Consider the following 13,294-nt stretch of genomic DNA (forward strand, 5'->3'; position numbering starts at 1 on the left):
ATGGCGAGAGAGGAAAGCGCTCGGAGTTAGGAAAGAGAGAAAGCCGCGGAGAGAAAGGAAGGGAAAAAGGTGTCGGTGGAAGAGAGAGGAACGGAAGGGGGCGAAAGGGGCCGGGGGGCAGAGGGAGGGAGGGGGTGAAAGCGTCGCCGCGAGAGGTCGTCGGGGTTGTTGGTATGACGTCACGGCGTAATGGCGCCGCCTTCGGCGTCGAAGGGAGCCGCGCGATTGGTGGAGAGAAATGATGGCAGGCTTGTGTGCCAATCGATTGCCGTTGGTAGGCTCGGGTCTGGTCCGTCGGTCCGTTGGGTATGGTTGCTGGTAGCAAGGCAGGTAGGGTAGCGTGGAGGAGGGGCGGCGAGCGCAGAGCGAGCGAAACAGAGAGAGGGGGACAACCGCCTCGGCAGGAAGTGAGCCCCGAGAGTGGGACCCCAAGGCGAAATCCACAAATGCTCAGACGGTTCCGTTCTTTCGTGGAGAGTGGAGGTCGCTGCTACTTGTTCTTCTTCTTCTTCTTCTTCTTCCTCTTCTCCTCCACCACGTTCGCCGCTATCGCAGTCGCATCGACGACCACGAGAAGAGCAGCAGCACCGCGGATGAAAGAACGCGCGCAACGGTATACAGAGCACGCGTGCACCACCAGGTGGACCAGAAGTCATCGCCGGCGTTGTTATTATTATTATCATCGTCGTCGTCATTCTAGTGAGAAAAAGACGCAGTGACACACAGTGAATCATCGTCGTTGACGAGTGAACGAGGAACATCGTTGGCGCCTAATTTCAGGGATCGTACTCGCGTACCACCGTGACGGAAGAGCCTAGTGATCGAACGATTTCCGATAATCGAACCTTTCCTCCGGCTGGAGAGAAAATCGAGCGAGAAAGGACACGAATCGCGAGGACTAGCAATATCGTTGCATCGTCGCGATCCGATTCGTCGAGCTTATCGCGGGCCTGCAGCCAGTCACGAGCCAGCTATCGAGCTCGACAGAGAAACGGAGCGAGAGGGAAAGAGGAGAGGACACGCAGCGTGCTAGGGGAAGAAAGTGACAGTGCGTCAGTTCTCGGTCGGACTCTGGCGTGGATCACGGACCCGACGTTGCTTCGAAGTTGCTCGAAACGGCAGAAGCGAATCGAACACGAGGAGTACGCGGGGGTTGGTACGTTGTGTTGATATGAAGAGAGTCGAGTGTACGGTGACCAACGGACAAGGCCACGGTGACTTTTCGTGATTACTAAACACACGCTTCGTTGTCGGTGTGACGCCACGGAGAGAGACACTGCTACTGTTACTACACAACCACTATACTACCGGTACCTACTACTACTACTACTACTACTACTACCACTACCACTACCATCAACACCACCACCACCACCACCACCACCACCACCACCACCATCACCATCACCACCACAATCGTCATCGCTACCGATCTTCGCCGATCCCGTGTAGGAATGTCGAAGCGTGAATTCGATAAACGAACGGTGCACGGTGATCTTGTGCTCGATTGACTGACGTTCGTATCGTCTGTGTGCAGATTCTCCGAGTGAGCAAACGTGATAAAACGAGGATTTATATCCGGTCGACTCTGCCGAGGTCGAATTAATCGAAAAAATTAGGACGAACCGTAACGGAAGATAAACTTTACGTATTAATCGAGTGACTGATCGCGACTTCGAGTGAGCGAGTGCCGGTGGTTGTTGTGTTGCCACGCGCAATTCCAACAAGTGGTGCGGTAATCGAAAGGAAGGAAAGGAATCTCGTATGCTGGAAGAGAGATCGGGAGAATCGGCTTCCATGTTGTCACGCTGTAGAAGAGAAAATAGAAGAAGCAAAGCCGTCGTTGCGTAGTGTTCGCGGGTTATACAGCGAGCGCGGAATCGTTGGCGCAAGGTGGTTGAGAGCGGGTGAGATTCGACGCGAAAATAACCGTTAAACCGTGTACACGAATCCTTCTCGGCGTTTCGTCGAATTTCTTGACGTCGAGAGGTACCAGGAAAGGGCGGCAAACTGTACGGCCACAGGGAGGAAGACATGCTCACGATGGAGACGGACCTGAAAGGCGGCAGCCTGCACGGTCAGATGCCACCACACCCGCATCAGGGTGTATCGCCGATGGGCCACCATACGGGAGTTTCGCCGTATGGTAGCCTCGGCTCGATAGTACACAGTCCAGCCCTGTCCGGAAGTCCTCCGAGTACCGGAGGTCTGAGCCTGGGCCTGCAGCATCATCATCAGACGCCGCAGCATCATTACGCGTCGATGCAGGCCGCGCAGCAGCAACAACAGCAGCAGCAGCAACAGCAGAGCATGCACTCGCTGGCGCAGCAGAGCGCCGCGCAACAACAGCAACAGCATCATCCGCACCAGCAACAGCAACAGCAACCGCAACCACAGCAGCATCACCAACCGCCGAACAACAACAACAATACCAGCAAGAACAACAACATCGACCGAGTGAAGAGGCCGATGAACGCGTTCATGGTTTGGTCCCGCGGGCAACGGCGCAAGATGGCGCAGGAGAACCCGAAGATGCACAACTCGGAGATCTCGAAACGACTGGGAGCCGAATGGAAGTTGCTGAGCGAAACGGAGAAACGTCCGTTCATCGACGAAGCGAAACGATTGCGCGCCGTTCACATGAAGGAACATCCCGACTACAAGTACAGGCCGCGACGCAAGACAAAAACCCTGTTGAAGAAGGACAAATTCCCTTTGGGTGGCGGTGTGGCCGGAGTTGGCGGGATGTTGGGTGTGGATCAGCGGCAGGTCGGTGCTACCGGTGGACCACAGCAGGCGCAATTATCGCGAGACGTTTACCAAATGCCAAACGGTTACATGCCTAACGGTTACATGATGCACGACCCGACGGCGTATCAGCAACACGTTGCGTACGGCAGTCACATGGGTGGTGCAGCAGCGGCAGCCGCGGCCTCAGCGGCCGGCTATCCGAGGTACGACATGGGCCACCACATGGGCGGTGGCAGTCCGAGCCCCATAAACAGCTACATGAATGGTTACGGTGGTTACGGCAGCACCACTGTGCCCGGTGGCTCACCGTCACCCTACCATCAAGCGCAACCCGGATCTCAGATGTCGAGTCATAGTCCCAGCGGTAGCAGCATAAAATCGGAGCCTACGAGTCCGGCGAGCGGTGGAATTCACACACCGACGCCAACGGGCGCGTCGTCGACGGGCGCGGCCGGTGGCCAGGTCGTGAAACGAGAGTACATGGGCCAGCAACAGACGCAGCAGACGCAAGGTGATCTCAGACAGATGATCTCGATGTATTTGCCCCAGGGTGTCGAGCAGGGAGTCGTGCAACACGGCGCCGGTGTCTATTCGCCTGGACCGTCGCCGGATCCGCTTGCGCAGCATCACTCTGCCATTCCGCCTCTCACTCATATGTAAGCTCAACTTTTCATTATTATCTTGCCTGCTTATGGGCGTAGATTTAAACAACCTTTCGTCGGTGTCTTGCTCGATCCGCCTAGTTTCGCCTCCTCCCGATTACGCCAGCAGTAACCTAGACTATGTCACTATAGACTGGGCCCTGCGTGAAATTTCGCACAATCGAGCAAGGCTTCGATCCCACTCGATTCCCTTTACCCTCGCAGGGCAGGATAAACCTCGATCGCGTTACGAATCCGTTCTTCCGCTAGCTATGTCCGTCCTCGATCTTACGCGCCCGCGCGCGCCAATTTTACTCTCACGAAACGCTCGGTTTCGCGGTAATTAGCCAGCGCGAAACAGACAACCGGGTTTATCCTTCCCGTACTGGTATTGTAGCTTGATCCCACGTTCGAGTTTTCCACGGCGCGTAACGCGCTTCTCCAAACGCGCTGTACCAAATGTTCCACCATCACCGGGATATTTAACGCCGTTTCAGAGGGTTCAAACTCGAACGTGACGTAGCCGGTCACGAACGATTCGTTGCAGATCTTGAACCGAATCGATCGTGTCCCGCTCGGCCACCCTTAATAAAGCAATTCACCGCGCTTTCCATTTGCAAATCTTGCGCCCTGCATTCGCATACTAACATCATCGCCACGACATTTCCACTTCTGGACCCTAATGATCAATCCTCAATACGTAACAATTACTACCAACGTCATCGGGCAAACCTCTAGCCCTGCACCGTAGTTTGAGAGGTAATGGAGAATAACGGCGGGCAGATCTTTACGTAACAAGATCACGCGAGGCACCCTCGATCGAGCTGCGTGTATCGGGTGAAGCGCGTGATTCGATCGGTAGCCGAGGAATTATCGTCGTCGCATTCCGTCGATCGCAATCGAGAATATCGATTTAGACCGATCGAAGCTCCTCCTTCTTATCGCAGCGGGGGAAATTCGATCGTTAATTTGCTCGATAAATTAACGAGGCACAAGGAAGGGCGTTGTCGTTTTTCTTCTTCTTCCTCGACGTCGTGTCTTTCTACCTCCGACTGGTTGGAAGAACCATCACGTTCGTGATCATTTAAAACTGTCGCACGGATAGAACGTTCGGAAACATTGGGTCGCGTTCGCTCCATCGCGCCGACGATCCACGCGATTAATTCGTCGCGCGACAGGGTTGGGCGCGAAACTAACGATATTTGGAAAGATTTACGATACGAGTCCTTCCGACGATGCTCGACCGACGCGGTAGGTAAACAGAGAAACTCGTTCGACGTGGTAAGAGCACGATGCAAAGCGATTGTTCAGCTTTGTTTCCGCCTCCTGTCTTCTCTTTCTCTCTTCCTCTTTTCACCTATATACCTTGCACGATTCGAGTGTCTCTTGGTCGATCAAATCTTCGTCTTTCTTTCGTACGCATACTTTCTTTTATTATGTGTATATTATATGTACGTGTACATCTTCTTTCTTTCGTTTTCAATCTCCCATCTCGATCCGCGCCGCGATCATCTGCTCTAGGGTCCAGAACGTAGGGAATTTCGAGCGATTTAAACTCGAGATTTATTTCTCGCCGGTCGTCCCGGATACAAATGTCGAGTTTAAACGTGTCGAGTCTGCGGGTTGAGTCAAGAAAACCTCGTCGGCCGTTTTTCCTCGCTTTCGATCACCGATACAACACCGATCGTTGCCGCGCCGTTTCTCGAGTTCTTCCATGCGTTTTGCTCTTTCGACTCGTCGTTTCGTCGAGGAACATCGTCGATCGAGGACTCACAAGTCTTCACTCGAGCCTGGGGACTCGGATAGTCTCGGAGAAACGAGAGAATCTGGCCATCGCGAGAGTTTCTTCTGACTCATCCTGTCCGAATAAAATAAACACTGAAATTGCAATTAGCCCCGATACCTAACGTAAAATAAATAACCTCGTAGGATAGCTTAGAGTGACAAGCTTGGATGGACGGCTGTACGCGTTGGGACTCCCTTGAAAATGTGACGGCGAAAGAGAGTACGAGCGAGAGAAACGGAAAAAAAAAAAAAAAAAAAACGATAATTAAACGAGAAAGAAAGGAAAAGAGAAGGAACGAGTGCGAGAGTGAGCGAAACTATCGCGCACGGAAAAGCACGGAGACCGGTGGGGGCCGAGACGGAATCGCAAACGATTTCTCGCAACCTCGGGAGAAAATTTCATGGACAAACGAGGGGCAAAAAAAAAAAAAAAAAAATGAAATAGTAATAACACTAATAATAATATCGATAGTAATAGAAACGAAGAGAAAAGAAAATTAATCGAGAAAGAAACGCTTTTGTCTCCGGCGAGACTCGCAATCCGAACGTCAAGAGTTCGTCGTCATGTTTCGTTTGAGACGCAGCAAGGATCCTAGGAACACGAGCAAAATCAGGTACACGAAAAGGAGGAATCGACGAAGGGGAAAACGCGATAATCGTGTGCTAACGTCGATCGTGATTCTGACGGAGGAGAAATCATCGGCGAAATTGCGCGTTCTCCGCGATCGGTGCGCGAGAACTTGCGGTTGTTTCCCCAAGCTTGCGACGAATTTGCGCTTCTGCGGCCCCCACACACGCTTTTCCTCTCGTCTCGTTGAACGGCGTTCCTTTTTTCCGTCGACGTGGCGGCACGAAAACGCGTTTCCGCGAAGGAGCAGGTGCGGAGAAAGAGAGGGGGAAAAAAGAGGGAAATAAGAAAATTGGATCGCGAATCGACGACAAGCGTTTTCGTTTCCCGATCCCCGAGGAGCACTCGTTGCTTCGCGAGAGAGACTCGAATAGGGATCGACGAAGAAGGTCGGCGATTCGTCGACCCGTGCTATTATAGACGCGGATGGTCGCGCGTTGGATCAGAGGGAAGCATAGATGGAGAGAAAAAGGGTGGCGGGAAAAATACGCGAAACGATCAAATCTCTTACTGTGATAAAGCATAAAAAGTCGAAGGCTGCATGATCTAGCATGCGTGCAAGAAATATCCGAGGTATAGTCGTTGCGAGGGGCGCAAACGGGGGGTAACAGAGGAGAGGAAGACCAGGACAGAGGGTACAGGCGAAAGCATCGGAAGGGAAATAGGGTAACGAGGAGAGGAGAGATGAACGAGAAAGATGACACGAAATATCGCCGCTTCGCGTGACTGTATATATATACATATTTATATACGTATACGAATATATATAAAATATTATATATATATAGAAACGTATAAAAGAAAGGGACACGTGTATTATATTTTCCGCGTAAGCAATATTTTCCTTTTTTCTCTAGCCCGTTCGATGACATCTCGCTCGGCATCCGTCGCTGCGTCCGTCAGCTTCGATCGTGATCGTATTTCGCGCATTCGCGATATCGTCCCAGCTGTCGTGGGAGAAGCGGACAAACGGATGAACGAAGTACGACACGAGGGAAGGTTATATAATACGTACGAAGGGCGGAGAGAAGAAAGGAAGAAAGAACGTGTGTGAATGGGAGCGAAAAAGTGTGCATGACGATCGAGAGAGTGAGCGTCGGAAAATTTTAGACGCGAGAGGGAGAGAGAGAGAGAGAGAGAGAAAAGAGAAGAAAAAACGAAATCGTATATCGATCGGAAAGATACGAGGTGAAAGAAAAGAGCGATTTAAAGAAAAGGAAGAAGAGATCGGTGGGAAAGAAACGAGAACAGTATTTATTGTGCATATCGTTCCCCAAAAACTGAACGCTGCGAACGTAACTCGCGTGAAAGGAACAAACGTTTTACAGTGTTCCCCGGGAAGCTGTGTGTTCGTATCCAAGAGTGGGAAATGCTTGTAGATTGGTCGTTGATCGTCAACCCCAGTTCCTCCCCCCATTTTTGTACATATAAGTGAAACCCTGTCTCTTCTTGGTCACGCGAGAGAAGAAGAGGAAGAGAGAAATTCGAGCTGTGTATTAGAATTAATCGAACCGACAAATCTCCGTGACCCGCGAGCAACTTTTATCATTATAAGCTATATTTTATTATTATGTCATTACGTTTATTATTATTATTACTGTGACCTTAAAAAATATTATTAATATTATTATTATCATCCTCACGATCAATATGACTTCTTTTTATTATTATTCTTATTTTTAGTATTATTATTGTAATTCTTATAATTATGATCATCGTTCATTCCTGCGACCCGTTCCACCGCACCCCCCTTTCCGTTCGCCCTCTCATTTTCGTTTACCACCACCACCGACCATCACCCACCACCGCATCCACCTTTCCTCGAATTTCCTCGAATTTCGATTCGAGCGATCTCTGACTCGTGGTCCTAACGACGTGTGCGTAGTATATATAGATATATATGAACTTCGCGAACTAAATTAATTCGCGAGTCGACTAATCGCGACCGATCTGCGACGTTCGAACGAACGGAGGACGACAGGCTCTCGAGTATGTTGCGCTAACAGGCTCCGATCTTTACATGGTCCCGTAGTTGCTGCAATTTTAACGCATACCTCTCGCTGTAACCGTGCCTTGGCCTGTGATAAGAGACTTCCAAAATCACCGATCGATCAAAGTCGAAACTTTGCCACGAAGGAACTTTCCCAACATTTCCAGCGAGTCGGGGTTCCTCGTTCGCGAATTTTCCAGTTATTTCCCTTTTCTTTTTATTTCTTTTCTTCCATTTCTGTTTCGTTATTATTTTCAGACACAGTTCGGTCGGTGTCCCGAGGTTTCTTCGAGCTGTCCGCGTCGTAAAATCCGATCGAGAGCCAGAAGAGAGCCGATTTGCTATTTTCTTTCGTCCTCTCTTTTTCTTTCTTTTAAGCGCCAAGCAACAGCATTCGATCCTTCTAAATACCCGCGCAGTTTGAACCCTGACACTGGTTTAGTAGCTATAAAACGCTTCTGGAATTGCTCGGTGACATTACGATCGAGGATCTTGGACTTTTTTTAAGGAACGTCGAGTTATAAGCAGCAAAAAGTCATCGAGCGGTATAAAAGTAACGAATTTCCCGGATAGAGAAGGGGCTTGGCGAAAAGAGAAAAGGGAGGAGGAGGAAAAAAGTGTCATCCCTCGTTCGTTTTTCACGCGTATCCGATATCGTCGTATAATCTTGCGCATACGAGCATGCAAATCGAAAGAGAAGGAAATAGTTATTAAAGCTTTGTACAAATTACCGATAAACCGTAATCGTGGAGTTTCCAAGTCGCAAACTCTGTAATGTAAATACGTTTGCCATGGCAACGAATCGTCGTGGTACTTTCGAATATATACAATATACATGTGTATATTAATTAAGAGCAGATAATCTGTGTTTCATTTTCTCCGTGCAATTTCCGCTGACAAACCCATTGAACGAAGAGCCGATCGAACGAATCAGGTAATCGAGTCTTCCACGGAAGAACAGTTTCATTCTTATGTGTATACTCTGCATGACATCCTGCGCGTGGTGGATCATCCGCGAGTTCGTACACGGCGATCTCTCGTCTATCTCTCGATCGCTTTTCGATCGCGACAACCGGCGTGGATGGTACGCGACGACGATGGACTGGAAATCGGGCCGGAAGAATTATCATCGGCGATAGACGCGATTAGGCATCGCGATCAGGTCGGATCCGTGACGAAGGCGTGGATCGGCGAACGAACGACGTGAACGTAACGGGACGGTGGGATTTTTCGGTATCCTTTTTCCCGATGAATAGCTGTTTTTATTTGCCGGCTCGGCTCGTAGCCGCCGCGAAATGTCCCAATAAATATAACGCTCGGCACGGACGAGTGGAGACATTAATTCGCGCCAATAAATATTCCCATCGTTCCGGCACATAAACCTGGCGTTTGTCATATACACGCAGTCATTTCGGTTAAAAGGCATTCCCTCTGCCACTGAATGCAAATGCGAGTGCTCGTTGTGCGTGCCGTAGGGTCTCTAAAGTGCTTTCAATTACGTGTTCCACCTAACGTCCTGGCCTGGAGGGCCGTTTTCCTATGTTTTGCATAACCGGGATTTTCAAGTGTTTCACGCCCCACGAGGACGCGCGACGCGTCGCGCCACGCCGCGCCGTGCCGCGCCATACCGCGTCGTGCCGCGCCGTGTCGCGCCGTGCCGCGCTGTGCCACGCAAGCCGATCCACCACCAGCTACTTCTTTATCCCGATTTTTTCTCGCCGCCTCTCTGTTTTTCCCTCTAACGAGCCTTCCTTAGCTTTCTTGCCTTTTTCGCCGGGCTCTTCCTTTCTTCCTTTGTTGCTTTCCGTGTTCCCGCTTTCCCACCGTCGACAGGCCCCCAAAGCGCGTGTAGCAATTGCAGCTTACGCCGAAAGAGGGCAAAAGGACGGAATTATTACCGAGGGGAAACGGCTTTTCGCGCGTTTTCGACGTAAACGTAAACACAATACGCGCCTTTCGGTATAAACATCGGGCTCTCTCGGTTCCCCGACGCGTGCGTCTCGATCGCGATCGTTTCTGCATGCTCTCTCGATTTTCACGGTTCCCGTAATATCTAACGGTGGCTGTTCCGCCGGCCGATTAATTTTCGTCGTATTTTGCACACGCGGTCTGTCATTATCTGCCGCATTGCCGCCGCATGGCCTGCGCGTTTCGTCCGACGATGCAATATCGTGCTGTTACTTTGCAACGTGTAATGAGCGCTCGATAAGGAGCACTTGTTTGTTACGGTAATGGAAACGACGCTCGAACAGCTGTGCTCGGAACATGCGAGAAATATTCAAACTACGTCCCGCTACTCCGCGAGGAGCGCGTTCGCCGATACAACGTTCGACGATATGCTTGATCGGTGGATCGTTTAATCGATAGCGCAGAAAAAGAGGCGAGGAAAACGAGGTGGCCGGCCATTTCCACGCGAATCAATTTCACTGAAATACGGCCGGTTTCAGAGATACGTATCAATCGATTTCACACGACAGTAAGACGAAATGTCGCACTCGATCGAGGTCAAAAACTCTGATCCCTACTCCCAGCGATTAGACGTGGCTATAGAATTGCTGGTTAACCATTGTCGGATAAATTAATCTCTTTTCTCGAGAAATCCACCAGTCTAGATGCCCTCGCGGTTCACCGTGTACCACCCCTCTCCCCACCGTCTGCAAAATCGACGGAATAAATTTTTCACCCGAGCCGAGGACCAGACAGATACACCACCTCATGGACGCCATCGACGAATATCCCGGAACGTGCTGTTTGGAACGTAACGCGGGACAAGATCACGCTTCTCTGCGCTAAGAAATATACCTCTCGGAGCCGGGAGACATTCGGCCAGTTTCACGGGACAAAAAGCCCGTATAGAATCGGCGGTGATTGAACGAATTTTTTCTCCCTTTCGATTAGAAAGAGGCCGCGGTTCGAACGACCGTGCGATCCGCGTTAATAAATTACGGGGGATCCGTTGCTCGGGCGGGAGGATTTTTCAACGGGCCGACTATTAACGCGCAAAAACAGCTGTCCGTAAGTGAGCGTATAACTCTTTCCACGGAATTCATTTCCCGCCGCGCGCGTTTTCCCCGTTGGAAAGCAACTGCCGCGTTGTACGCCCGGCGTCTTGTGGTCCGAGGCCCGTACGCCCACACGGTGTCTCGCACCTGACTCTATTTCTCGGCTGATTTACACCGCCTCTGGCCGCTGCCCGGGGGGATGTTTGCGCATACATTAGCGAGGAATTTTCTCGGTTCGCGGCAAACGAGAAACGGGCCGCGGTGGCAAAGGGAAACGGCATTGATAAAGCTATCTCGTGAATAGAGCCGCTCTTGCTAACCCGTGACCATTTAATTAATTGCCGGCCAGCCGAGAACGCTCCGACGCGTGATTAATCTCGACGCCGTGAGCCAAGGTCGTGGGCTTCTCCTTACCGGAATCGAAAAACTCTCTAATTGAAACGTACCAACTCTCCTTTCGGAATTTTAACTCGGCCGCGATTTGCCGCCGGAACTGGAGATCTTCTATAGGCTGCCTGCTTTCAGACTCGCGCCGTTTCTATGCAAACGCGTACGCCTCTTATGCGCGCGCGCGCGCGCGCCACCCGCCACTTTGGCAGATACAACTTGGAAGCTCGATAAGACAGTTTTCTCGATATAAAGAACCCGCAAGTTTCTCCCTGTTGCCAAGGAAACTCGGTCTTTTCGCTTCGCCTCGCGGATTCGCTGATTAATTCGAGTATCGCTGCCGATAATTCGATATCGATAATTCAATATCCCGGAGGAACCATCAATCTCGAATCGCTCGACTGGCACGTGGGTGATCGAGGAAAAAATGATCCCCTCGTGGGTACTGCGAAGGTATCGCGGTTTGCTCCTCCCTTCCTCGGCCTTTCTGGCCCGGCTTAACCCCCCGAGTAAGATAATATTCACGGCCAATTACCTAAAACGCACTCCTTATGGAGGCGCGCGCGGAGTTATTGGCAGGCTGCCACCGTGCAATCGAGTATCCGGTGTGAAACGACCTTGTTATTAACGTTCAAGTAAGCTTTACCAGCCAATAACCCCGTGTGCCTCGGTCCAAAAGGATTCGACGATCCTCACGCGATACTTTGCGCGCCACGGGGGCCAATTAGTCCATTACCTACCAAATACTCCGTTCTGCTTCCCTTCTCCCTACCCCCTTTACCCCCCTATTTCTCTATTCGCCGGAGTATTTCGCGAAAACTTTCTTTCCTAGATAAATAACCTCGGTTCCGATGCGTTTTCCGAGCCTCGAAATTTAACCGGTATTCGCGTCGACTCCTTTTCTCCCTTTCTTGGAGCGGCTGCCCTTCCTCTTCGTCGTTTTTCGAGGCTGCCCGTGTTTATGGCACGAGCAGGACAGTTATGGCAATGAACGGCCGTCATCGAGAATCCAAAGGGACCATTCCAATTTGTTAATTGGCACGATAACGTACGCGATCGTATTTTCGCATGGAAGCCGGCCTCGCGCGTATTATCGCTTCTTTTTGCGTTTCGTGCTCGCCTTGCATTTATTTGCACATGCTGCTCGCACTGATTAAGCTCCTTAATCTGCCGAATGGCTGTCCGCGTCGCGAGTGTGTTGCACGCGAAAAAATTCGATCGCAGTTCCACGCGTATGAGACGATTTTTCCGCTCACTCGCTATCTATCTATCCACGATTTCCCGAAATAATTTCCACCCGAGTCAATGACGTTTCTGCGCTTCTACCTTAAGCTAAAGGCTTCTGCTTGTTTCGCGTTTGCTCGGAGCCACGCGACTCGCCTTCGTCCGAATTTTATATCCCGCTCGGAGGCGAATGTCCTGGAGGAAATCTAATCCTCCTTCGGCGACATTCCTGCAGCGTCGTACAAGGGGTAGACGACGCCACGAAGGCCGGGTGGGGTCTCTGGCCATGGGACACACCGGTGAGGAAGGGTGAAACGACGCGAGAGACGATCGTTGCAGACTGGTTCGACTAGCTGCGGGGTCAGTTTATCGCAAACAAATGGGTTACGCTTGTTCGACGCCGTATTTCACCGAAATTTATTGTTTATTATTCCACAGGCCCGGGATGATATAGGGCCGTGTTTGCCCGGAGTAGCGTTAATGTCGTTAATAGCACCACCGGTTCGACTGCCAACCACCGGCAGCAGCCGATACAGGGACAAAACCTCGGGGACGGGTTCCTCTCTCTCTCTCTCTCTCTCTCTCTCTCTCCTTTCCTTTCCTCGCCTCTCCTATCTCGCCGTCGTTCGCCACGCAGCTCTTTCTTTCTCCGGTTTCGTCGTTCCCCGGTTTTATTTTCGGATCGTCGCGCGTTCCCGCTGAAATTAAGCAGCGCCTCCTCCCGCTCCAAACGTAGGAGTTATCTCCTGAAAACTGAACGCTCTTCTCCGGGTATTTATTGCCTTCTGCGAACGTTGACCCGTTAGTTAGGCACGGCTTATGGTACTCGTCTCGTTAGGAACGACCGTGATAACAGGATAGTCGCTCCGCCTATGGACACGCGTAT

The 13,294-nt window shown here is 51.1% G+C and overlaps 1 protein-coding gene across 1 annotated transcript; it reads left to right on the top strand.

Moving 5' to 3' along the window:
* The first annotated feature begins 1,462 nt into the window (after positions 1-1,462).
* SoxN (SRY-box transcription factor soxNeuro) lies at positions 1,463-5,436 on the top strand. The gene is made up of 2 exons (XM_017911366.1): positions 1,463-3,407; positions 5,322-5,436. Exons 1-2 carry the CDS (start codon positions 2,035-2,037, stop codon positions 5,329-5,331), a joined length of 1,383 nt encoding a protein of 460 aa, XP_017766855.1. The 5' UTR covers positions 1,463-2,034; the 3' UTR covers positions 5,332-5,436.
* The last annotated feature ends 7,858 nt before the right edge of the window (positions 5,437-13,294 follow it).

The sequence above is a fragment of the Eufriesea mexicana genome, unplaced genomic scaffold (assembly GCF_001483705.2).
Source record: "Eufriesea mexicana isolate 0111107269 unplaced genomic scaffold, ASM148370v2 scaffold124, whole genome shotgun sequence".
NCBI lineage: Eukaryota > Metazoa > Arthropoda > Insecta > Hymenoptera > Apidae > Eufriesea > Eufriesea mexicana.